This window comes from Epargyreus clarus, unplaced genomic scaffold, assembly GCF_041222505.1.
Source record: "Epargyreus clarus isolate Ecla_fem2 unplaced genomic scaffold, WU_Ecla_fem_2.2 ptg000016l, whole genome shotgun sequence".
NCBI lineage: Eukaryota > Metazoa > Arthropoda > Insecta > Lepidoptera > Hesperiidae > Epargyreus > Epargyreus clarus.
This window is the reverse complement of record NW_027332224.1, coordinates 1,072,060-1,099,318: the sequence shown is the minus strand read 5'-3', so window position 1 is coordinate 1,099,318 and position 27,259 is coordinate 1,072,060. Positions and strand designations below refer to the sequence as shown.

Here is a 27,259-nt window from a genome sequence, read left to right as displayed (position 1 = left end):
ATAACCATTTTCACAGTAGAAGAAGTATTTACAATCTAATGGATCTGGTACAAATATAGGCTTCTCCAAACACGGTGGTAGTGTAGATGGTTCATACGCAACTGTTACAGGCGTTGCAGTTGTAGTCGTGAACGGTGGTAGAGTTTTCATTCTTAACGGTGGTAAGGTATAATGTGGTGGTGACGTAACATTCATTGTTGTAGAGCTTTCCGTTGTTGAAGTTAACGGTGTGGTTTCAATAGCCGTTGTTGCAGTAACGGTTGTACTTGTCTCTGTTGTAAACTCAGTTGTTATAGTTGGAGCAAGCGTTTCTGTAACTGTTGTCTGTTCTGTAGTTAAAATTGATGGTATCGTCTCAGTAGCCTTTACTGGCTCAATAACGATTGTTCTTGTCTCTGTTGTAAACTCGGTTGTGGTAGTTTCAGTTATAATTGGTTGTGTTACGGTTGTAGGCATTGTTTCAGTAACAGTTGATGTTATGGGAGTAACGGTTGAAAGTTCAGTTGTTGATTCCGTCGTAGATACTGTTGTAACTGTTGGTTCTTCTGTTGTAGTTACTTCAGTTGTAGTAGATGGTGCTTCTGTTGTAGTTAATTCACTGGTAGTAGATGGTTGTTCTGTTGTAGTTACTTCACTCGTAGTGGATGGTTGTTCTGTTGTTGTCATTTCATTCGTAGTAGATGGTTCTTCTGTTGTACTTACTTCACTCGTAGTGGATGGTCCTTCTGTTGTAGTGACTTCACTTATAGTGGATAGTTGTTCTGTTGTAGTTACTTCACTTGTAGTGGATGGTTCTTCTGTTGTTGTAACTTCACTTGTAGTGGATGGTTCTTCTGTTGTTGTAACTTCACTTGTAGTGGATGGTTGTTCTGTTGTTGTCATTTCACTGGTAGTGGATGGTTCTTCTGTTATAGTAGATGGTTGTTCTGTTGTAGTTACTTCACTTGTAGTGGATGGTGCTTCTGTTGTCGTTACTTCAGTGGTAGTGGATGGTCCTTCTGTTATAGTAGATGGTTGTTCTGTTGTCGTTACTTCAGTGGTAGTGGATGGTCCTTCTGTTGTTGTCATTTCACTGGTAGTGGATGGTTCTTCTGTTGTAGTAGATGGTTGTTCTGTTGTTGTTACTTCACTGGTAGTAGATGGTTCTTCTGTTGTAGGCGTTGTTGATGTTGATGTTGTAAATGGTGGGAGCGTCCAGCGTGTAGGAGCAATGGATGGTACTGACGTAATAGGTGGCAAAGAAGTAGTGGTAGTGGATGGTTCTTCTGTTGTAGTTACTTCAGTGGTAGTGGATTGTTGTTCTGTTGTTGTTACTTCACTCGTAGTAGTAGGTCCTTCTGTTGTAGTTAGTTCACTGGTAGTGGATGGTTGTTCTGTTGTTGTCAGCTCACTGGTAGTAGATGGTTCTTCTGTTGTCGTTAATTCAGTGGTAGAAGATGGTTGTTCTGTTGGAGTTACTTCACTGGTAGTGGAAGATCTTTCTGTTGTAGTTACTTCATTAGTAGTGGTTGGTTCTTCTGTTGTTGTCAGCTCACTGGTAGTAGATGGTTCTTCTGGTGTAGGCGATGTTGAAGTTGGTGATGTGACTGGTGGGAGCTTCCAGCGTGTAGGAGCAATGTATGGTTCTAACGTAATAGGTGGCAAAGAAGTAGTTGTCGTGGATGATACTTCTGTTGTTGTCAGTTCACTGGTAGTGGATGGTGCTTCTGTTGTCGAAATTTCAGTGGCAGTGGATGGTCCTTCTGTTGTTGTCAGTTGACTGGTAGTGGATGGTTCTTCTGTTGTAGTAAATGGTTGTTCTGTTGTTGTCATTTCACTGGTAGTGGATGGTTCTTCTGGTGTAGACGATGTTGATGTTGTGAATGGTGGGAGGGTCCAGCGTGTGGGAGCAATGGATGGTTTTGACGTAATAGGTGGCAAAGAAGTAGTGGTAGTTGATGGTTCTTCTGTTGTAGTTACTTCAGTTGTAGTGGATGGTTGTCCCGTTGTTGTCATTTCACTGGTAGTAGATTGTTGTTCCGTTGTAGTTACTTCAGAGGTGGTAGATGGTTCTTCTGTTGTAGTCACTTCACTGGTAGTAGATGGTTCTTCTGTTGTAGTCACTTCAGTGGTAGTAGATGGTTCTTCTGTTGTAGTCACTTCAGTGGTAGGAGATGGTTGTTCTGTTGTAGTTACTTCAGAGGCAGTCGATGGTTCTCCTGTTGTAGTCACTTCAGTGGTAGGAGATGATTGTTCTGTTGTAGTTACTTCAGAGGTAGTAGATGGTTCTTCTGTTGTAGTCACTTCAGTGGTAGGAGATGGTTGTTCTATTGTAGTTACTTCACTGGTAGTAGATGGTGCTTCTGTTGTTGTCAGTTGACCGGTAGGGGATGGTTCTTCTGTTGTAGACGATGTTGATGTTGTAAATGGTGGGAGGGTCCGGTGTCCTTGTGGAGGGGATGACTCCGATGTAACCGTCGGCAAAGTTACAGTAGATAGTTCACTTGTAGTAGAGAATCCTTCTGTCGTAGTTACTTCACTGGTAGGAGATGGTTCTTCTGGTGTAGCCGATGTTGATGTTGATGTTCTGAATGGTGGGAGGGTCCAGTGGCCTGATGGAGGGGATGACTCTGACGTATCCGTTGGCAAAGTTACAGTAGATGGTTTACTTGTAGTAGAGAATCCTTTCCTTGTAGGGACTGAAGGCAATGTAGTTCTTTCAGCTGATGGAGGTAAGTAATGTTTGGTAGTAGATTCGGGAGTATGTGTTGTAGGTCGAGATGATGTCGGTACTGTGAGTGGTGGGAGGGTCCAGTGAGCTGGTGGTGGGGATGGTTCTATTGTGATAGGAGTCTGTGGAGCCTCAGTGGTACTTGTAGGTTCTGTTGTAGTTGGCGATTCCTCTGTTGTAGTTATTTCACTGGTAGTAGATGTTCCTTCTGTAGTGGTTAGTTCAGTAGTAGTTGATGTCCCATCTGAAGTAGTTGGTTCACTAGTAGATGGTGCTTCTGTTGTAATCAGTTCACTAGTAGTGGATGGTGCTTCTGTGGTGGACAGTTCAGTAGTAGTAGATGCCCCTTCTGTAGTAGACATTTCAGTAGTAGTAGATGCCTCTTCTGTAGTAGACAGTTCACTAGTAGTAGATGCCCCTTCTGTAGTAGTCAGTTCAGTAGTAGTGAATAATCCTTCTGTAGTAATTGGTTCACTAGTATATGGTACTTCTGTTGTAGTCAGTTCACTCGTAGTGGATGCACCTTCTGTAGTGGTTAGTTCAGTAGTAGTAGATGGTCCTTCTGAAGTAGTTGGTTCACTAGTAGAAGATGGTGCTTCTGTTGTTGTCATTTCACTGGTAGTTGATGCCCCTTCTGTAGTAGAAAGTTCAGTAGTATTGGACGTCTCTTCTGTTGTAGTTACTTCACTACTAGTGGATGGTATTTCTGTTGTAGTTTCTTCACTGGTAGTTGATGTTCCTCCTGTTGTAGTCAACTCACTGGTAGTTGATGGTTCTTCTGTTGTAGTTACTTCACTAGTAGTAGATAGTGCTTCTGTTCTCGTAAATTCACTGGTAGTGGATAGTGTTTCCGTAGTAGTTGACGTCATTGGTGGAATAGTAACTGGAGATTCAGAGCCACTTGGTTCAGCTGTTGTTGTTTCACTGGTAGGCCATTCTGTTGTTGGTGATTCTTCTGTTGTCACATTTTCTGTTGCTGGTGCTTCAGTTACCGATGGAAGTGTTGTAGTTGGTGTTGAAGGTGATCTCGGTGTTGTGAATGGTCGGAGCGTCCAATGAGGTAGTGGTGTTGTTAAAGGAGTGACTGTGCTTGGAGGTTCAGATCCTGGGGTTTCGGTGGTAGGTGGGGTCTTTGTGGATGGTGTGTATGAGCAGTTGGCTAGCCCAGGCGGTTGGCAGTTCTGCAAGAGATTGGTTGTGATTATTTCAAGGTTGAACCTTTAGGTTCTACCAGATTCTAAGACTAGAGGCACCACGGCTACATCTATTTCTGCCTAATGACAGCAGTGTAGCGCTGCTGTGTTCTGGTTTGAAGAATGTAAGGGAAATATTGCCATACATATTAACTTAGTGAAGCAGTTCTTGCGATTTGGTGGTGGTATTTCTGCCTCATTACATCAGCGTTACGCGCTGCTGTGTTCTGGTTTGAAGGGTATGGCTAAGGGCGACATACTTTTTATGTTCCAGCTTAGTCCTCAGGAGTAGCGGCACATCTCTGGCTGACCTCAGGTAGGAATCTAATCCTATTTGGGGTTGATTACAGATGACCATGGGCGGCAGTAGCCACTTACCATCAGATGCATGCTCGTCTGCTACTCCTATATTATAAAAAAATAGATTTGTAATAATACTTACATTAGTAGGCACGTCAAAAAGCAAATCATAAGGGCATTGGAAGACAAAGGGAAAGTAATGCCAGCATATGATGTACTTGTCGCACTCTCCCGGGTAAGGTAGGGCGTTGAGGGTCCGATTGATACACGGATTGGCTGCCACCATCGATAGATAGAAGAGGAGGAACAGTATTGGAATATCTGGGAAAAAATAAGGCTCTTTAACAAAAAAATGCAAGTGTTTTTAGACCACACGACTGAAGTAAAACTTATTTAGATTTATCTATATGTATTTATGTATAAATATGTATTTTCTTAAAAATGAGGTTGTTACTTTAGAGAATTTGACCCTTAAGCAACACTATCCGATAGTGGAAAAATATGAGGTGCTTTTTCAAAATTAACTCGTTAGTCTCTCGGCTAGGGATAGAGGCATTTTAAAAAGTAGGTAATGATGCAGTTTTAGTTTATATCAAAATCGGCCTCGTAACTCCTTTAAACTATTTCGCTAATCCATATAGATTTTGATTTGTCCCTGAAAGCCCATTTGAAAGTTTCACCTATACATAATGAATATTTATATATATATTTAATTATAATTATAGCATCATAGCAGTGTTAGGCGCTGCTGTGTTCCGTTTTGAACAGTGGCGTAGCTACCTAGGGGCTAGGCGGGGCAGTGCCCCGGGGCCCTCAAACTCAGGGGGCCCTCGAACCCTTACCAGAAATCTCGATCGAACGGAACTTTTGGAAATTTCTCCCATTTTCAAAATAAATATGAAATGTTGCAACCCCACTTTAAACATGACAACTCAGTTGAAAGTAATTTAAAAGTTATGCCTAGGGAATTCCCCTAAATTCTTTCTGTACTAGTACTTAGTTTTACCTCAACTAACTCAAGCATGGACTGTTCACCAATCATGCAAGGAAATAATGAGCAAATATGGAGTGCTAGAATGCGACCTAACGGAAGTATTCCGTCGTGGGGCCCCGGCGTTGTAAAATAGGGCCTCCCCCTCTCTTCCCGTGGGTGCCGTAAGAACCGGCTAAGGGATACGGTGCAGACCACCTATGCACAAATGTGAATAGTTTGCAGACATATGTTTTTTTGTGTTTATTTGTTAGTATCGAGTATATTTATAAAGTTTATTTGTTAGTATCGAGTATATTATACGAGTATATTTATAAATCAATAAATGTATTGATCGGCATGTTAATGCGCAATCGTATCAAATCGGGGTGCGCCGACACATGGACCCTTAATTTATACATTTGCATACTTATTTTTTCATACATTTGCATACTAATCCTTAAGGATTATACATAAATACATATGTCATAACATGGAAGAATTTGTTGGTTAATCAACTAATTCTTCGATGTTATGACATATATGTTTGTAACTTGCGAAAATATAACGGACACATTAGCGTCATAGGATCGTATCCAATCGTGGTCCTATGACGCTTTGATCTACCTATTTTAAGAACAAATGTCCCTACAGTGAAACATTTTTGATTTATGTGGAAACGTTATACTTTTGCGGAAACTAAAGCTAGGATCATTGTAAATAAAATAGTTATTTAGTCGGTTAGGCCCGACCTTTATATGATAAATCCTTGACGATCCTATTTCGTTTTATTAGCCAAACCTACATCGAGTATTAATTGTAATTTATGTTGTTACTGTTTAATATTTTTATTACCTGCCCTGCACTGCACAAAAAAGGGCTTAAATAGCTTAGCATTTATAAAGTATTTGTATATTTCATGTTTTTGTTTGATAAAACCTAATCAGTTTCCATAGCAGTGGGGCCCCATTTTTTTATTTGCCCCAGGGCCCTTGGTTACCTAGCTACGCCACTGGTTTTGAAGGGTGTGGTAAGGGAGACAGACTTTTCCGAGGCGTACCATCTTAGTCCTCAGGGGTAGCGGCGCATCTGTGGCCGACCTCAGGTAGGAATATCTAATCCTATCTGGGGTTGATTACAGGTGTCCATGGGCGTCAGTAGCCACTTACCATCAGGTGGACTGCATGCTCGTCTGCTACTCCTATACTACAAAAAAAAAATCAATATATGAAACGTAACTCTTTCTTTCCATCTTTGCTAACTCATATCTCTCTCTCTCTGTCGAAGTTCCGTTCGCGTCGCCCGAACGGAACTTCGGAAAAGTATGTCTCCCTTACCACACCCTTCAAAACGGAACACAGCAGCGCTTAACACTGCTGTTATTATATTATATATATACATATATATATATATATATATATAATAAAATTACAAGTATAAATATTTTTTAAATAGTTAAAGAAACAAAGTCATGTAAAATTCTGATATTTATCAACCTGTTTGTGAACAATGAAGATTATATTATAAGCCTAGTAGCTGACCCGGCAAACGTTGTGTGCCATATAAGTTGTGTTGCCATATAAATAAAAAAATGTTAATGGTGAACAACCCTTGAAAATCGGTAAAGCCGTTTCGGAGGAGTACGGCAACTAGCATTGTGACACGAGATTTTACATACAAGATGTTCTGGTTTGAAGGTTATGTCCATTGCTGTCCATTTTTGTTGGCAACTGGGCTAAACCCTGAAGTATAGGTACCATTACCTTCGAATGGAGAAAGATACCGAATCGCTTTTCATGTCATGGGTTTTCATGCCACCAGGGGTCACAAAGGCAGATTAATTCACGCGAGCATATATCTGTGTGTTTGGAAAAATGGTGCTTTGTCCCTGTAGTTCCGGGACTAGAATAGGGCTACGGTATCCCCAGTCTGTCGTAAGAGGCGACTAAAAGTGGGCTACCGGGGTTGCGGGCGGCAAGAGTGGGAGCTCGAACCGTCCAGTATGCTACCCCGAGAAGGACGGCGGTATGTGTAGTCGCATACCGTCGTAATCACCAGATGTTGTGGGCGGAGCGAACGCTCCCCCAGGGCAGAGCCCGATCCGGGCATCGCGCTTGGAGGATTCCGGTTGTGTTCCGTTGGACATCCCGGAGTTCTCCAACAAGCACTGAGGACGGCCACCGGGGGGGTTTTAGTGCGGTAAAAATCCCACATAACCCGGCGTCGCTCCCACGTCGTCGGGTACCTTTTGAAGGTTTCCCCCTCGAAAACAAAAAAAAAAGGAAAAAAGGTGTTTGTGCTACCCAAAAGCAACCACAATCGATAACAAACAACGGAAGAGCCCTTGACAAGTGGTCGTCCTACTACCAACCGCCCCACGTTGCTAACTTAGTAATAAGATCTACACAAGCCGCGGAATTACGCGCACTGCTTAACTACTCTAGGGGATATTATCTTGTCACACGTGTTCTTTTTTTATAATATAGGAGTAGCAAACGAGCATGCAGTCCACCTGATGGTACGCTACTGCCACCCATTTACATCCGTAATCAACCCCAGATAGGATTAGATAATCCTACCTGAAGTCGGCCACGGATGCACCGCCACCCCTGAGGGCTAAGCTGGAACGCCTCGGAAAAGTATGTCTCTCTTACCACACCCTTCAAACCGGAACACAGCAGCGCCTAACACTGCTGTTATTAGGCAGAAATAGGTGTGGCGGTGGTGCCGCCGGAGTCGAACCACAAAGGGTTCTACCACCTTCAATGCGCACAGTGTTCACATCCACATGCACACTGCACTAACACATGAACAATTCCCTGCAGTCTTATCGCGAGTGTATGACGCTATAGGATGCAAGTGGCACGCATGCATGTTTAAACGTGCGACAGGAAACATCCTAATTGTCTCTTTATCACGGTGTCTCTACATATGAGTGTCTTACACGTGAATTAAACTGTTTCTATCTGTCTGCATCCCGCATGTATGTGGCTAATATGACAGGAAAAGTGTTTACGAAACGATAGGATGAAGACACGCGTGTACACATACCCGTTTGACAAGAAAAGGTCCGAACATCTTAAAGTGATAACTAATGCGCGTGTATGTAGCTTACATGACAGGAAAAGTATTACGAAACGAACATAGACACGCATGTACACAAACCCGCGTGACAAGAAAAGCTCCTAACATCTTAAAGTGATAACTAATGCATTCATAATTGAAATTTGAAAAATTGCAATTCTTACCAATTTTAAATGATTGAAAATTACCCATTATGATGATGGATGATTCGGTACTCCCCGCGCATAGCAGAGCGTATAACTAAGTAATCTTACCTTTGACTATTAACTGCGGTAAAATAATTACCATATAATCGATTTTCTTGCTAATAATTATAAAATTATTTCGATTGTAAGTAATTAGGTACTGTAGGTATATTTCTGAGAACATGCAGAATTAGTAGTTATTTATAATTATGATTTGTTTTTGTTATTATTTGTAGAATTACATTTTTTTTATTATAGAAGTACCCGACGCCGTAGGAGCGACGCCGGGTTATGTGGGATTTTTTTCCGCACTAAAACCCGCCCGGTTGCGGTTCTCAGCGCTTGGTGGAGAACTCCGGGATCTCCGATGGAACACAACCGGAGTTCTCCGAGCGGGATGCCTCTACCGGGCTCTGCCCTGGGAGGAGCAGTTTACGCTCTTCCCACATACTTGGTGCTTACAACGGTATACGGCCACACACACCGCCGTCCTTCTCGGTTACTTGACGGTTCGAGCTCCCACTCTTGCCGCCCGCAACCCCAGACGCCCCCTTTTAGTCGCCTCTTACGACAGACAGAGGGTACCATAGCCCTATTCTAGTCCCGGGACTACAGGGATGATACAGTGATAGCCTAGTAATTGATAGTTTGATACTTAGCCTCTCAATCGAGGGGTCCGAGGAGTCAGATCCCCTTTTTAACACGCTTTTATTAGCTTGGGTTGTATGTATGTATGTACGTAACAGTAACGGAATCTTTGAACCACTTAAAACTTTAAACATTCAGTTTAATTCAAAATATTGAAAAATTATCAAAAACCGATGACAATACACGATTTTAATAATTTTGTACCATTGTCCTTATCAACATCCTCAGGATTAACGATGTTCGAGGGACGATGAACGAGGGAGACTTCAGGCAAAGTTACTAGATTGATTTTTAGTTTTGAAAAATAATAATTTTATTTCCCTATAACTCAAATGTACTGAAACATATCTATAATGCCATCTTATACAATGATTTTTAGGATTCCGTACTCAAAGGATAAAACGAAACACTCCGCTGTCTGTTCTTGAGTCACAGGGCTTTATCTCTTAAACCGTAATAGATAGACACTTGATTTTTTTTTTAAGTAATTTTCGTTAAGGATTACGTACTTAAGTGGTTTTTGCTCCTAGCGACCTTTTATTTCCAAGCATATCCAGATCCTACAGAATATAAAGAAAGTATATAAACATTTCAAAATTGTTTATTTTTCGCTGATTTACTCCCATTTATTTGTTTATTTTTGCCATGTATGAAAAACTCAAGGATATTAATCGAATTTTGAATCATGTTAAACTAAATTCAAACTAAACTTGTTTCAAATTACTTCTTTTTTTTATAATATAAGAGTAGCAGACGAGCATGCAGTCCACCTGATGGTAAGTGGATACTGCCGCCCATGGACATCTGTAATCAACCCCAGATAGGATTAGATATTCCTACCTGAGGTCGGCCGCAGATGCGCCGCTACCCCTGAGGACTAAGCTGGAACGCCTCGGAAAGGTCTGTCTCCCTTACCACACCCTTCATACCGGAACACAGCAGCGTCTAACACTGCTGTTATTAGGTAGAAATTACTTCTTATATACAGTTACTTCTATTATCGAATAGCTCTATGGTTTCTATTTCGTTACACATTAAAATAGTAACACGATTACGTCAATAAAGTACGGTGATGACGTCATAATCTTTGTTATGGAATTAAAGCCAACAGTATCTTACTGCTATATGGACATTTGTAATCAACCCCAGATAGATTTAGCCGTACCAGAGGTCGGCTGTTGATAGCCTTGAGGAGTAAATTGGAACCTTTCAGACAAGTATCACACCCACCCTTCAAACCAGAACAGTAGCGCTTAACACTGCTGTTATTAGAGAAATAAGTGACGTTCGTGCCTTCAGGGACAAATTACAGGATTCTACTCTCTATTTTTGTGTTATAACAACATTGTAACGCTGCTGTGTTCTAGTTTGAAGGGTGTGGTAAGAGAATAACTTTTATAAGGCATTCCAACTTATTCTTCAGGGTTAGCAACGCCGTGATCGACTTCAGGCAGGACTTTAATCCTATCTGGAGTTGATTATTGATGTTCATTCGACAGTTACCATCAGGTGGACTGCTTGCTTCCGAAGAACTTTAGAGGTGTTAATAGTGTGGTAAGGGAGACATACTTTGCCGAGGCACTCCAGCTTAATCCTCAGGAGTAGCGGCGCATCTGTGGCCGACCTCAGGAATCTCTAATTCTATCTGGGTTTGATTACAGATGTCCATGGGCGGCAGTAGCCACTTACCATCCAGACTGTATGCTCGTCTGCTACTCTTATATTATAAAAAAATCGAATATCGCCATCTGATCGTTAGCGAAGCTGCGTGTAAAAGGTAGTAAAATAAATAAATATATCATTCATATCTGAATAATGGTAATTTAATATGATGGATGGTATGTGCATGTATTTGTAAGAGCGCAGAAATAAATAGACCAAAACAGTTTATAACAGTGACAAATATATTGTCATCATATTCACAATATAATTGTTAATAATGATATTTTTTTATTATCAACAAATCATCCATATTTTTCTTAATGCATTATTCATCAATCCTTATCAACTGTAAACACATCATTTCTCCTATTTATCATTTCTTACTCATCATCATTATTTATCGGTCACAATCATTACCCGTTACTTATCATAATTTTCTATTCACTTCTCTTCTCTCATCATTATTATTTTTTCTTAATAATTTGTTTTTCATTATTATCATTCTTAATCCCTCATCATCAACTTTAAACTCATCGTCATTATTACTCACTCATCACTATTACTTATTACTCATCATTATTTTTCACACATCATTCTCAATCACTCATCATCATTATTCAAAGCTCATTATCATTCTCCATCAATCATCATCATCATCTTCTTCTTCTTCACGATTCCTTAGCTTCTGACGCAGCTCATCTGCAGGATTGAATACGCCACTAGTTTGCGTATTGCAAATGAAGCATCTGGAACTCTTTTTGAAGTTCTGCAAGGCACATTTCTCGCAGAAGTAGTGCTTGCACCTGGGAAGAAAAGATAAAAGATGATTAAGAAAAGGTGTTCTTTTAATAACATTGTTAAGTGATTTTAACCGACTTCAAAAAAGGTGGTAGAACCCTTTGTGGTTCGACTCCGGCGGCACCACCGCCACATCTATTTCAGCCTAATAACACCAGTGTTAAGCGCTGCTGTGTTCTGATTTGAAGGGTGTGGTAAGGGAGACATACTTTTCTGAGACGTTCCAGCTTATTCCTCAGTCAAACCATAAAACATATTACGCTTCTTTTTTATATATAGGAGTAGCAGAAGAGCATGCAGTCCTCCTGATGGTAGGTGGCTACTGCCGCCCATGGACATCTGTAATCAACTCCAGATAGGATTAGATATTCTTACCTGAGGTCGGCCACAGATGCGCAACTACCCCTGAGGCACCCCCACAACGTTAAAATCAGAACACAGCCGAGCTTAATACTGCTGTTATAACAGAAATAGGTTTGGTTGTGGTGCCGCCGGAGTCGAACCACAAAGGATTGCACCTTCAAATTGACATGACATCTCTTTCTCTCTAGTAGATTGTTTATATGGGTAAAAAAGTTTCGCCACGTCTCCGTGCTAAAATGTCCCTAAAATACTTGAAATATTTATTTATTATGTAAATTACGCAGTATTACTTATTTATTCGTAAATTTTCTTTAAAAATGTTTTTTATTTGTCAAGAATTCAAAAAAATAACTGACAAATCAGCCTTTTAGTGGCTTCATTCAATTTCAATGCGGCAAAGTATCTTTACTTATCAAAGAGCATATCAAAAAAATCTAATTTTATAATAAACTAGCTGACCCGGCAAATGTTGTGTTGTCATATAAATAAAAAAAATGTCAAGGTCGAACAACCCTTATCACTTAGGGGTACGAAAAATAGTAACCATTCTCAGACCTACGGAATATGCATATAAAATTTGGTGAAAATCGGCAGCCGTTTCGGAGGAGTACGGTAACTAACATTGTGACACGAGAATTTTATATAAGACTAGTGGTGCCCGCGGCTTCGCCCGCATTTTAAAGAAATAATATGACATACATAAAACGGAAAATTTGCACCTGCATTGGAATGACAGTGGTGCCATCTGTCGAAAATTGGTCCTACCAACTCCCAAACCCTCGTGGGCTCTTGGACAACAACTTTGCTAAAGATCATCACTTGATCAAATGCATAGTTTCCGACTCTATAACTACTTACGAATTAAAAATTAAAAATACCTTTTCCCACGGACTAAATTCTGAATCTAAACCATTCTCAAGTCCCCTTGAACACACACAACAAATTTCATCAAAATCCGTCCAGTCGTTTAGGAGGAGTTCAGTGACATACACACGCACATAAGAAATATATATATATATAAAGATACTAACTTAGTAACCACTGGCTCTACGAAACTACCCCTGCATATAAAACATTTGAAGGGTAGATCGTCATCACTGTGCACTTCATAGTCGGAGTCCCCTTCAACAACATCTTCCCGCTCCAGCTGCCAACCGTGTTTATAGTCTGAGCGGTCGTGGAGAAACTTGCACGAATCTGGGGGTAGAAAGAGAAATATTATGAGGGTAGGGCAATAAATAATAATGTTGGAATTTTGTTACATTATATTTTACAGCTTCAAACAATATAAGGTATAGTCCACGTAAAACTGCTAGTCCGCTCTGAATATAGAAATGAATGGCGTCGCCATAGCAAATTGTATGACTACACCTGCTCGCAACAACTTCAGAGCGGACTTGCAGTTTGGCGCGGACTATAAATGGCTACTTCCGCCCATGGAAATGTGTAATCAACCCCAGATAAGATTCCTACCTTAGCTTGATAGCAAATGTTTTTTGCTATACCTGAGGACTGATTAGGAATGCCTCAGGTAAGAATTACCTTACCGCACTTCAAACCAGAACACAGCAACGCTTAACACTGCTGTTATGAGGCAGAAATAAGTGTGACGGTGGTGCCACAAAGGGTCCTCTAATGACTATATAAAACACTAAGCCTACATACCTCCAAACCCACAAAAACCAGTCTCCTTATAATCTTTACAAATATCCGGCTGATAGTCCCATCTGTAACAGAAAACGTTACGTAATATAACGTTCTGGTTGAACATAAGATCTCTGTAGGGCTCCGGTGTCTCGCAGCGATGTTATAGGTGAAGGCTTGTCGAACTAAAATCGAAATTATAAGGGAGTCGGAGAAAAACAACGTTCCTTTATTTCTTGAGTAGTCAGAAGTAGTGACATATATTTTCTTTTAAATATACAATACAGTATAAAAAAGGTAAAAATGTATAAAACCTATGTCTATTGTTAGCCAGCAGCCTGCATCGCCAACAATCTCTTTGATTGATACATAACAAGAAAATGGGTTTTTTTAGCAAACAAGCGTACAGTCCACCTGATGGTAAGTGGTCTATGCCGTTTATGGACATCTGTAACCAATTCTACATAGAACAAGCATTATTTGAAGCCAAATAGCTTTGATATCAAACAATTAAGTACACTTAGTGACAATTAGAGCAGTGATAGCCTACTGGTTAAGAAACGCGGCCTCTCGATCGAGGGGTCCGAGGTTCAAATCCCAGGCGCGCACCTCTGATTTTCAAATTTATGTGCGTATTACAAATTAATTATCACTTGCTTAAACGGTGAAGGAAAACATCGTGAGGATACCTGCATACCTGAGAGATAAAAATCTTAAAGGTATGTGAAGTCTACCAATACGCACTTGTCCAGCGCGGTGGACTATGGCCTAATCCTTCTCATTCTGAGAGGAGACCCGTGCCCAGCAGTGGAACGGTAATGGGTTGATGATGAAGTGATAATTGATATTAACAGACTAACTTTTGCCCACGACAACGCGGTCAGAGGTCTATGACAAGTTGTTTTTATCTATCCCTATATATGAATGTATAACAAACAGACTCATTCTCCATTCTTCATTGCTTCCCCGATGTCGGAGGAAGCTAGGGTGCTATTTAGGTTAGCTGACTTAGGTTTAGCAAAAAAATAATTTGGGTTCTATTCCAATTTTTTATTATTATTTTATCTAAAATCATATTCAAATTTGGTCTATTCAAAATTGATTAATATTTTTTTTAACAAAATACTACCGCTTTGGATAGTGGTTCGTTATGGAGAGGAAGTGGCGAAAGAAACTCCGTATGTGCGCAATTTAAAATCTTTTAAAAGTATGTATTCGTTTTATACAATGTTATGAGATGAATTGCTTAGTAGTTTCTTTGTACGGGATGATGTGTTCGCCCAGCGAAAAAATCCCACTCTTAATTAAAAATAAATAAATAAATAACAGACTCATTCTCGCATTTATAATATTAGTAAGGAAGTTAGGATGGTTTGAATATTGGTCATGAACAGTTTTGGAACCAATACACACTTGTCCATCGCGGTGGACTATGGCCTAATCCTTCTCATTCTGAGAGACCCGTGCCCAGCAGTGGGACAGTAATGGGTTGATGATGATGATGAGTTATGGAATGTCTCATGTACTAACCTGACAGTAGCCCTCAGATTAGCCGGAGCCCTAATAGGTCCTTTCCTTACAAGACCAGAGCTAGCATTACCGGCCGCTGTGTCCCTTTTCTTGTAATACTGTGCATAGTTGTTGAGACCTCGGTACACCTAGAACGATAAACAATAATAATATGTATTATACAAAAAAAAAGTGGTGATAGCCTAGTGGTTAAGAAACTCGGCTTCTTCATCGAGGGGTCCAAAGTTCAAATCCCAGGCACATGTCTCTGATTTTTCACGTACATATAAGACATTAATTAAAACGGTTTAAGAAAACATCGTGAGGAAACCTGCGCACCTGAGAGATTAATAAAAAATGAAATTTTAAAGGTATGTGAAGTCTACCAATATGCAGTCGGCTAGTGTGGTGGACTATGGCCTATTCCTTCTCTTTCTGAGAGGAGACCCGTGCCCAGCAGTGGGACAGTAGTGGGGTGATGATGATGCACACACACAAAGGTATATCAGCACCCAGACCCATTAGACACTACATTCCCCTGTAGTGATGTCGCAGGCTCTTGTATATTGAGAGGCGTCTTAATGATTTGATGTCTTTATTGTAACTAACTTAATAATACTCTTACACTAACTTATATAACTAAGAGTCTTACGCAGACTACACCCCATTGAAATCTTAGATTCAAAATTTGAATGTATGGTCAAGACTGAATTACCTTATAATACTACATTTTTTCTATTGTAGGAGTAAGAGAGACTTACTTTTCCGAGGCATTCCAGCTTAGTCCACAAGAGTAATGGCCCAGCTTTGATTGATTTCAGGTACAAATCTAATCTTATATAAGTTGGTCACAAATGTCTATGAGCGGCAGTAGCCACTCATCATCAGATGGACTGCATTCGTCTGCTACTTCTATATCACATCACTTCACATATTACATACAGAAAAATCAACGGATTGCACTCCGGGAGTACTCTGAATAATCTTACATATAAAATTCTCGTGTCACAATGTTAGTTACCGTACTCCTCCGAAACGGCTTTACCGATTTTCGCCAAATTTTCTATGCATATTCAGTAGGTCTGAGAATCGGCTACTATGTATTTTTTATACCCCTAAGTGATAAGGGTTGTTCACCCTTAACATTTTTTTTATTTATATGGCAACACCGTTTGCCGGGTCAGCTAGTAAAATATAATAAATGAAAAATGAAACTGACACCCATCAACATATTTTTCTATGCTGACACCGTATGACATCTTGACTTTTGCAGTTTGCTTTTCCGTCCAACGAATTTTCGGTCAGTCCACGTGTCCTGACATGTTTAAAAATTTTTACTATCACAAAAAATGTACAATGCCGCTAAAGAAGTTTTCATTTCAAAAATCATTTTAAGTAGTTTAATTTTGTCATTATATGTTTATAACAGCTACCTTATCATCAGCCTGCCCTTGGAGCTCCTCATTAATCTTCTGGGCCTTTTCGAAGATGGCCTGAGCATCCCTATCCCGTTCAGTGTCCAGTTCGTACGTAGCTGTTGCGTTCTCTCTTTGTTGTTGCACTGATAACGTTGTTCTGGATTCTTGCACCTGAAAAATGAAATTAAAACAAGTGGTATAATGTATTTAAGAACAGTGATAGTTGAGTGGTTGAAATATAGCGTTTTGATTGAGGGGGTTCCCAGACACAAACCTTTGAGCTTTGATAGTCAAGTGTAGAAATTAATTATCACTTATGATATGCATACATGAGAAATCATTATAAGAACAGTTTTCAAAGGTATATGAAGTTTACTACGCACTTAGCCAGCACAGTGGACTATGGCCTAATCCTTCTCATTCTGTGAGGAGACCTGTGCCGAGCAGTGGCACAGTAATGGTTTGGCGACAATAATTATTGCAAAGTTGTACAAAGATATTATAGGTATAACATTTTGGATAATTCATTATTTAGATAGTTTTGGACATGGATCAAATTTTTAAATGTAAGGTTATTGTAAAAGTGAACAAATTACAAATAGGTAACCATTTAATTCTATTTGTAAAGTAATAATAATAATAAGTGTAAGCCCGTGAACATCATTGTTAATACCGATTCGCCTACATCTGAGTCGAGACTTAAAAAGTATACATAAACATAATAATAATAATAATATGCTTTATTGTACCCATAAAAGAAATATACACAAGGAAAATTATAATTTTAAAAATACAATAGGCGACCTTATCGCTAATCAGCGATCTCTTCCAGGCAACCTACAGGGTGTGGAGTTAAAGTAACAAGAAATAGAATAAGAGGTAGGGTGCAAGTAACAGTTGTAAGGAATATAATAAAGTAACTGAGCAGTGTAGTCCCATGAAAACTATTTTTATTTTCGTTACAGTTTCTGATATTATTTTATTTTGTTAGTTATAATAATAATAATAATAATTTATTTCGGACGTAAATCCATATTTTGGTTAGTAACAATTTGTACTTAAAAGACTAATGTTAGTAATACACATTTTACAGAAAACACACACAAATAATCCCATTCAACAATATTACTACTTGGCGGCAAGTTGTAACGGCCTCACGTGTAAATTGGTCCAATGGCCCAATATGGGGCTGTCACACCTCTCCGCCACAGTCTGTAGGAGTCTGTTGGGGCTGTCACGCACCCGTCTCCACAGGGATGCCACTCGTTTGCGCATTATTGTGTAAAAGTCATCCACACTAGTCTCCGCGAACATCCCTGAGGCACTACAGTGGCACGGCAGCCCCATCAACGCCCTGAACGCGTTATTATATTGGACACGCAGGACGCTGTAAGTCTTTTTAGTATATCTGATCCACAAGCTGCAAGTGTAAAATGACTGGCAGTATGCCCTGAACAATGTTAACTTTACATCTTTAGTACACTTTGCGAACCTGCGAATCAACATATTACTTCTAACTGCCAGCGCCCTACGCTCCCTTTCTACATCCAAGTCGTCTTTTTGGTCTGAGGTGACCCAATGTCCCAGATATTTAAACTTGGATACTGATCTAAGTGGGGTTCCGCTTAGAGTGACTTTTGGAACTGATTGATAATATTTGGTAGTTATGGTAACAGTTACAGGGCTCCATGGCACTCCTGGTACAAAGCTTATAACTGCATGAATTGTTAAATCTTTTTTGGTGTACCTATAAAATTGCTATTTTGGAAAAAAAAAGTTCCCGCATCCTGTGATAAAATATGTATCAATCAATAGCCTAAAACCTGTTATTAATATGCAATCTATCCAATAATTTGCTGACCAAAGTTCAATATTACACAATTTTTGCATATTAAATTGTTAAAATTTTGATCTTTGCAGATAATAATAAGCTAGCTATTGATAATTCTTCCAAATACTCACTTTCTCATCATCGCTGCTACCATCATTATTCCATTCAGACTTCTGCCGTTTGGGTCCAGCAGTGGTCTGTATATTAGGGTTAGCTTTCTGTGGCCGCTTTGTCGGTAAAACTACTGTGGGCTCATCAGAGTTGGAGCTGCTTTGATCTGAAAATTACATGTTTTTTTTTATTTCCTTGCAATATGAAAACTTACATGGTGTAGTGTATAATAGTTTTTCAACTAAAATAAAATAAATATATTGTTTCATGAATATAATATACCTTAGAACCATAGATTAGTATTATCTATGCTTAGAACCCAGTGTGTCTCAGACCAGTATGGTGACTCTGCCATATAGATTGTGTTGATATAACAATAATAATGATTGCTTAGTTGTGAAATGTGGCCTCTCAATCTGAGAGACCACGGTAAGCCTCCTATTTTATTTGACATTTGAAAGTTTGTAATAGAAATTTATTATTGCTTACTAATAGCAAAGGAAAATATCGTAAAACGTTCCCACTGTCACCATGGGCATCTGTAATTAACCCCAGATAGGATTAGTTACCTAAGGTCAACCACAACGTTGTTACGCCTGAAGAATAAGTTGGAATGTCTCATGTAGGTTTATGTCGCTTACCACACTCTTCAAACCAACATACATCAGAAGAACACTGCTGTTATAAGGCAGAAATAGATGAGACGGTGTCTCTGGAGTCCAACCACGGAGGGTTCTACCACCTTCAAACCTTGATATAACCTAAAAATAGACTAACTAACAATGTTTGGTAATATCCTCTTCCATGTCCATTAACTTTTATTTCTATTTTCTATCATAAATAATAAAACAATAAGTTCTAACCTTCAGAACTCGAAGATTTGCGCTTTCTCCCGCCACGACGTTTTATTGTTCTCTTTTTGAATGTTCCCGGTACCTCAACTTCCGCGTCAGACATTTTGCTATTCTTATTTTAAAATATTTGCTATAGTACAAAATAGAGTTACTATTAAAGTATTTTTACTTAAAATTCATGGCTTTTATAAATAAATTGAGATAAAAATATTTTGTTTACGATTTAATATTGTCAATGTCATAAATTTGTCAATTTGATAAGTCAAGTCACTCTGTCATTAACCGCAAATTTTGAGGTTATAAATAAGGATATTCACTACAAATGAGTTAACTATAAATAAGTATTAAAATTTAAGTATAATTAAACATTTTATTATTTACGTTATGGGATAATTTATTATTACAATTATGTAGGATATTATTTATTTTTACAGATTGTGTATTGTTTTTATTACTTGCAACACAAGGTAATCTAACTCGCCTAAGCTATTAGAGCGCCATATTTTGAAAACCGATTTGAATTAATTTAATCATTCATTTATGATTTATGTTTAGATGTCATTGTATCAAATCACCTTTTTAAATTCAAATTCAAATCTCATTTATTCAAAATTGATTCATATAGAATACTTTTTGAAAGTCAACAAACTACCACCGCTTCGGAAGGTGTTTCGCTATGGAGAAGAAGCGGCGCAAGAAACTCCATACGTGTGCATATTTGCATCTTTTAAAGAGTAAATTATATACAATTTTACATAGTGGTACATATAATTAATTATTGATGTTGGAGCTGGAGTTGTCATACCATGCGGTTTTATCATTTAAGTAGGTACTGATTTACATTATAATAAGCTTTTTTACATAAAGTTAATTTTATAGTAGATTTAAACCTTTTCTCGGATAGATCGATAATGTCTTTTGGTATTTTATTGTAGAAACGAATACACTTCCCCATAAAAGAATTACACACCTTGCTTAATCTAAATTGAGGTATGGCTAGTTTGTCTTTATTTCTAGTATTATGACTATGCCTATTATATATTATTTTCCAAAGAAGAATAATTTTTGCGATCATATTAAATATTTTCATGAATATATTTACCAGGCACTGTCAAAACATTTATACATTTAAACAGTTCTCGCAAGGACTCACGGGGGCGAAGACCATAAATGGCTCTAATTGCACGTTTTTGTGGTATAAAAATGACATCTATGCTAGCAGCATTACCCCACAGCAGAATACCGTAAGACATAATGCTATGAAAATAAAGTAAACGAGCCTTTTTTTAACGAGGGGGAAACCTTCAAAAGGTACCCGACATTGATCTATAACTAAAGATCCGCCACAAGCGGGCAAAACTTGAAACATACAAAATACGGCAAGTGGTGTAAAACGACTCCAGCCAAGTCCAGTCGCTCTCGCGCGGCGTAGTAATACACACGAATGTCACTGAACACGTTAAACGTCATTATTTTGAATTTAAAGCCTCAAAATGCCTTCTTGTGCAATGCGTAAATGCAAAAATTATGCTCGAAAAAGAAACAAACTTCATGGAATCACCTATCACACGTAAATGAAGAGAAATTATTAAATTTTGTTTATTTTTCGTGTTCGATCCGCCATGATTACGTGAGTAACCAGAAAGAGACAAAGTATGTTTTTGTCAATGAAAGTGATAAAGACGCAAAATGCATGGTCATAGATCAACAGAACTAAAGTGACATTTTATTGAATCTGACGATGTTCATATGTCGTATGTTATAGTTTAAGATCCCACTGCTTAATTTTTATATTAGTGTGTTTTTAGTCAAAATATAACATTTTATGGTTTATTTTAATAAAATAAAATCGATATATGGGAAATTCTGTATCCTAATCTTTAAATTTCCTTCGATACCTGTGGTAAATAACAAAAAATATTACCATAAAATTTATATAGGATAGTATACGGTATTTTAAAATTTCTTTAATTGAATAAATATTTCAATCATTAAGGTCGTATTTCTTCCTTAACCTAAACATAATTTAATAAACAATCTTTGTATAGCCAGAAATTAATCCTCAAAAAAACCACGGTAAAATTAAAATCTTATATATAAAATTCTCATGTCACAATGTTAGTTACTCTGTACCTACTCCTGCGAAACGGCTTTACTGATTTTCACCAAAATTTATACGCATATTCAGTAAGTCTGAGAATTGGCTACTATCTATTTTTCATATCTCTTAAGTGATAAGGGTTGTTCACCCTTAACATTTTTTTATTTATATGGCAACACAATGCTTGCTGGGTCAGCTAGTACATTTATAAAATTTACACAACTTTGCAATTAATGGTCGTGTGTAAAATAAAACTGATAATAATAAACATAGATTAGTAAAGATACTTCGCCGCCTTGAAATTGAAATAAGCCACAAACGGCTTAATAGTAAGTTCTTTTTTGAATTCTTGACAAATAAAGACATTTTTAGAGAAAATTTACGAATAAATAACTAATACTGCGTAATTTACATAAATAAATAATTATTTCAAATATTTTAGAGACATTTTAGCACGGAGACTGGCAAAACTTTTTTACGCAACTATTTCAATTCTCAAAACTGGGTACATTTTCTTGTTAGGAGTGAGTAATATTTACTAATCTATGATAATAAATATAAACAATTTTTAAATCGTATATTTTAAACCAGTCGATACATCTGTATAGATACATTCTTTCAAATTATATTTTTATATAATAATAATTTATTTAGTTAAACTGTACTATAACATTTCTAAGTAAACGATGTACTAAAACTATTATCGACAGTTTTGGACATTTTTTACCTTCTGTTCCATTATTTCTTTGTCTTTGACAAGCATGCGGATCAATGGGAAAGCCACCATACGTCCCGTTTTTACGGGACAGTCCCTTTTTTCGATGCTTCGTGCCGTTGTCTCCGAAATGAACCGTTGCCATTGTCAATTAAGTAACAGTAAATAGTATAATTGTGAAAAAAAACATGGGGTGCTCCATTTATCAGTTTTCATAAAGCGCCCCACATTTTTTGCACAATTATACTATTTACTGTTCCTTAAATGATACCTATATTGAAAATTATTTTCTACTTTTTAGTTAATTTTATCATAAAAGCGTGTTTTTTATTATTTTTAACTATATTTTTTCAAGTAAAAAGTATTTGACATAAAAAAATCGATGTCCCGTTTTAAGTAAGTAATCATTGGTCACTATATTCCATGGTCAATATTTACGTTTGCGTACACTTGAAACGCAAGGTCAAACACTAGTTGTCTTTTTTTATCACATTGTTCTAATAGCTCTGTCCCTTATAGAACATTTGTCTATGTAGTTAAAGGTAAGTAAATTAAAAAACGTGCATGTGTGCTATCAAAGCAGTTTCGCTCAAGTTTTCTCTTAAGTTAGTGGGCGTATAACGTGTCTAGTATAAAATGTCATTGGTACCCGACGACATGGGAGCGACGTCGAGTTATGTGGGATTTTTACCGCACTAAAACCCCCCCGGTGGCCGTCCTCATCGCTTGTTGGAGAACTCCGGGATCTCCGACGGAACGCAACCGGAGTCCAAGCGCAATGCCCCGATCGGGCTCTGCCCTAGGAGAGCAATTTTCGCTCCTCCCTAACCATCTGGTGTTCACGACGGTATGCGACCACACATACCGCCGTCCTTCCCGGGGTCGTATACTGGACAGTTCGAGCTCCCACTCTTGCCGCCCGCAACCCCGGAAGGCCCCTTTTAGTCGCCTCTTAGGACAGACAGGGGATACCGTAGCCCTATTCTGGTCCCGGTACTACAGGGACAAAGTAAACGAGCCTAGCGGTTGGTATATCGGTAAGATGGTAAGATTGAAGGTGGTAGAACACTTTGTGATTCGACTCCGGCGGCACCACCGCCACACCTATTTCTGCCTAATAACAGCAGTGTTAGGCGCTGCTGTGTTCCGTTTTGAAGGGTGCGGTAAGGGAGACATACGTTTCCGAGGTGTTCCAGCTTAGTCCTCAGGGGTAGCGGCGCATCTATGGTCACTCATCACTCACATTATAAAAAAAAGATGTTTAATCTTCTTTACGGCATAGGCGGCAGAACTAAGTCTACATAACTTTTCTATCTGCGGGCTCCATTGTACATAGTTTAGAATCTAAATTTATCCCTAAGAAAACTGTTTCATCTACAAATTCTAGGTGATTGTTAAGGGTAACATTCATCCTTAGCTTTTTAACATTAGGCAAAGGAAATCGGACACATTTAGTCTTTTTAACACGCTTTTATTAGGTTGGGTTGTATGAATGTACATAACAGTAATGGAATCTTTGAACCCGATTTCTATCCACTTTTAACGTTCAGTTTAATTCAAAATTTTGAAAAATTATCAAAAACCGATGATAATACCTACATGATTTTAATAATTTTGTACCATTGTCCTTATAAACATCCTTAGGATTAACGATTTTCGAGGCGAGAGAAAGCGCCTTAGTTCAGGCAAAGTTACTTGATTGATTTTTAGTTTTGAAAAAAAAAAATGTTATTTCCCTATAACTCAAATGTACTGAAACATATCTATAATGCCATCTTGTAGAATGATTTTTAGGATTCCGTACTCAAAGGATAAAACGAAACCCTCCGCTGTCTGTTCGTGAGTCACAGGGCTTTATCTCTTAAACCGTAATAGATAGACACTTGATTTTTTTACAGACGATCCATAATGATGGTCGCTATAACAACAAATACTAAAAATTAATAAATTAAATATATTTCAAAAAACTAAAAAAATTAACACGCTTTTATGATAAAATCAACTAAAAAGTAGAAAATAATTTTCAATCTAGGAATCAATTAAGGCAGGGGTTCCCAATCTTTTGTAAACCGCGGCGCAGTTTCAAGTTCGATATTTTTTCACGGCGCCCTGTTCTAGCTAACTATTAGATGAAGACAGTCGAAAGAAATATGTACCCACAATAATAGTAGTTACGTTAGGTTGATCGAAACGAAAATTTAAACACCACAATATAAAATTGTACCATACTTATGTTATTTTAAAAGACTTTAAACGGAAAACAACAAGAAATACTTGAGAAAAAACAAAAATTAAATACGATATTTATTCAGTCAAATCAATGTGAATGAAAACGCCAATATTTGTGGTGTCAACTAATGAGCGGATCGACTCACGGCGCCCCTCTTTACTTTCTACGGCGCACCAGGGCGCCGCGGCGCACACTTTGGGAACCCCTGAATTAAGGAATAGTAAATTGTATAATTGTGGAAAAAGTGTGGCGTGCTTTTCGAAAATTGATAAGTGGAGCACTTCACGCTTTTTTACAATTATACAATTTACTGTTCCTTAATTGATTCCTAGATTGAAATTATTTTCTACTTTTTAGTTGATTTTATGATAAAAGCGTGTTTTTTAGTTTTTTGAACTATATTTTTATTATTTAATACAAGATTGTTTGCGCTAAGCCGGTTGCAGATTATGTCAAGTGCTTTATTGACAACGTTGATGTCGTTAGTAAAACAAACATTTTAGTAAAATAAACATTTTATATTGTTCAGCTATGTTTAGCTGAACGAAATAAATTGTTTATTTTGTTTCTTGAAGGTTGAAATAAGTACGAAAATGAATATAAGTATTTTATTTAAGTATTTTTACAGTCTGAGTTTAATTATAATTAGGAAAAAAATGAAAATAACTATTTTAGTGAACATAAGATTAACCGACTAAATGTATCATTTCATTTAATATCAACGTTGTGGAAACTGAAGAGTAGTAAACTTAGTCCTCAAGAGTATCTAGCGGCGCATCTGTGGCCGACCTCAGGTAGGGTATTAAATCCTATCTGGGATTGATTACAGATGTCCGTGGGCGGCAGGAGCCACTTACCATCAGGTGGACTGCATGCTCGTCTGGTACACCTATATTATACTATAAAAAGAAGCACCGTCGGGCGCTGTAGGAAATTTGATGGGTGACCGCAAGTGACAAGATTTTATGCACTCTGCTCCCGAGGGCAGGTTAAATCATCGGTTCCAATTGTTAGCATTGAATGGCGATCGTTAAAACTGGTTGAAGGTCTTATGGGATTCGTAATAGCCTGTCCCTGTAGTTCCAGGACCAGAATAGGGCTACGGTATCCCCTGCCTGTCGTAAGAGGCGACTAAAAGGGGCTTTCGGGGTTGCGGACGGCAAGAGGGGGAGCTCGAACCGTCCAGTAAGCGACCCCGGGAAGGACCGCGGTATGTGTGGTGGTATACCGTCGTACACACCAGACGGTGTAGCGAGCGTCATACTCACCTGGGCGGAGCCCGATGGGGCAACGCGCTTAGAGGACTCCGGTTGCGTTCCTTGGAGAGCCCGGAGTTCTCAACGCAGCGCGGAGGATGGCCACCAGGGGTGGTATTTTTATAAATAAAGAAATGAAGAAAAAACTTTTACTTTTATTATTCAGAAAAATAATAAGGCCTACGCTCCACATACAGTGGCCATAGTTGTGATAGATAAAAATGATTCTACGAAAAAAATATTTATTACTAGCTTTTGCCCGCGGCTTCGCCCGCTTTTAAAAGGAAATAATATAACATACATAAAACTGTTCATCTTTGCTAAAGATCATCACTTGATCAAATGCATAGTTTACATAGATTCAATCCTTACTAATACCGATTAAAATAATCGATGTTTTGAGTCCAAATGTCGATTCTCCGATTAATCGATCTTAGATCGCCATCCCTAGTTCCCGTGGGATTTCCGGGATAAAAACTATCCTATGTCCTTTCTCGGGTCTCAGACTGTCTTTGTACAAAATTTAATTGAAATCGGTTCAGTTGTTTAGACGTGAAGAAGAGACAACCAGACAGACAGACAGACAGACAGAGTTACTTTCGGATTTATAATATTAGTAAGGATTGATTCATTATATATTTTTTGTGTTTTTTTATGACGAATATGACGATTGTTGCCTATGACTTTATTATGACGATTTGGTATTTTGTGTATCAAGAAATAATTTAGATAACATTGTTTTTGTTCTCTTTAGATTTTATCGCGCCATATTTATTACGTTGATCAAAACATACTGATGACGCGTCTGCATAACAAGCCCTAAATATTTGATGATTGAAACTCACATTCAGAGATTAGTAAAGATACTTCGCCGCCTTGAAATTGAATGAAGCCACAAACGGCTTATTAGTAAGTTCTTTTTTTTGAATTATTGACAAATAAAAACATTTTTAGATAAAAATTACGAATAAATAACTAATACTGCGTAATTTACACAATAAATAAATAATTATTTCAAATATTTTAGGGACATTTTAGCACGGATACTTGGCAAAACTTTTTTACGCAACTATTTCAATTTTCAAAACTGGGTACATTTTCTTGTTAGGAGTGAGTAATCTTTACTAATCTATGTAATTTTAATATTTTTTATCCCAAAATGGGTCTGACCATGATTATCCAACATACATCCATTTTGGTACCAAATTAATATGACATTAGTCATTAGGTATAATTCATACTGTGTTTAAAATTTTCAAATCTACTTCAAACGTAAATGCCTAACGTGTTTTATCCAAGTTAATATTCCATGAATGTAACTCGCTCACCTATATTGGGACACGCAATACGAATTTTAAACATTACGGATAGCATTGATTTACAAGAAAAATGCATTAAATCGCATGTAAAGACATCCACTTACTGCCTTTTGGAATAGATCGCAGAAAATGGTATACTACTTTTGCACAGATACTAACAAAAAACAAAACGACGTAAGTATCGAATGTGTTTGAATGGGATATGCCGTTTTTGAATTTCGAAGATTTCGTGTTCAATTTGAAATTGGTATACTACTTTTAAAATGAAGCTCCTTAGATCCAAAAGGTAGTATGTTTTATGTAAAATAAACTGCGAAAAGACTTTTTGCGTTGCAAATATTTTTTGAAAGCACTTAGA

The 27,259-nt window shown here is 38.0% G+C and overlaps 2 protein-coding genes across 2 annotated transcripts; both read right to left on the bottom strand.

Moving 5' to 3' along the window:
- Positions 1 to 355: 355 nt before the first annotated feature.
- LOC140748475 (uncharacterized) lies at positions 356 to 4,489 on the bottom strand. Its single transcript, XM_073081288.1, has 4 exons — positions 4,346 to 4,489; positions 852 to 3,891; positions 407 to 737; positions 356 to 368 (listed from the first exon to the last, which is right to left on the bottom strand). Exons 1-4 carry the CDS (start codon positions 4,487 to 4,489, stop codon positions 356 to 358), a joined length of 3,528 nt encoding a protein of 1,175 aa, XP_072937389.1.
- A 6,483-nt stretch (positions 4,490 to 10,972) lies between these two features.
- On the bottom strand, positions 10,973 to 19,521 carry mdlc (RING finger protein mdlc). Its single transcript, XM_073081623.1, has 7 exons — positions 19,290 to 19,521; positions 18,447 to 18,592; positions 16,500 to 16,655; positions 15,088 to 15,215; positions 13,579 to 13,640; positions 12,945 to 13,110; positions 10,973 to 11,555 (listed from the first exon to the last, which is right to left on the bottom strand). The coding sequence occupies exons 1-7, from the start codon at positions 19,381 to 19,383 to the stop codon at positions 11,393 to 11,395; spliced, it is 915 nt and encodes a 304-aa protein (XP_072937724.1). The 5' UTR covers positions 19,384 to 19,521; the 3' UTR covers positions 10,973 to 11,392.
- Between the last annotated feature and the right edge of the window lie 7,738 nt (positions 19,522 to 27,259).

Bases quoted from the DNA above. Each gene is read 5' to 3' on its own strand.
- LOC140748475 (XM_073081288.1), bottom strand. From the start codon at position 4,489: ATGGTGGCAGCCAATCCGTGTATCAATCGGACCCTCAACGCCCTACCT. The intron at 3,892-4,345 runs GTAAGTATTATT...AATCTCTTGCAG, and splicing joins TTTTTGACGTGCCTACTAAT to AACTGCCAACCGCCTGGGCT. The intron at 738-851 runs GTGAAGTTACAA...CTATAAGTGAAG, and splicing joins AGAACAACCATCCACTACAA to TCACTACAACAGAAGGACCA.
- mdlc (XM_073081623.1), bottom strand. From the start codon at position 19,383: ATGTCTGACGCGGAAGTTGAGGTACCGGGAACATTCAAAAAGAGAACA. The intron at 18,593-19,289 runs GTTAGAACTTAT...TGTAATTTTCAG, and splicing joins CAAATCTTCGAGTTCTGAAG to ATCAAAGCAGCTCCAACTCT. The intron at 15,216-16,499 runs GTAGCTGTTATA...TTATCGTTCTAG, and splicing joins AAGGGCAGGCTGATGATAAG to GTGTACCGAGGTCTCAACAA.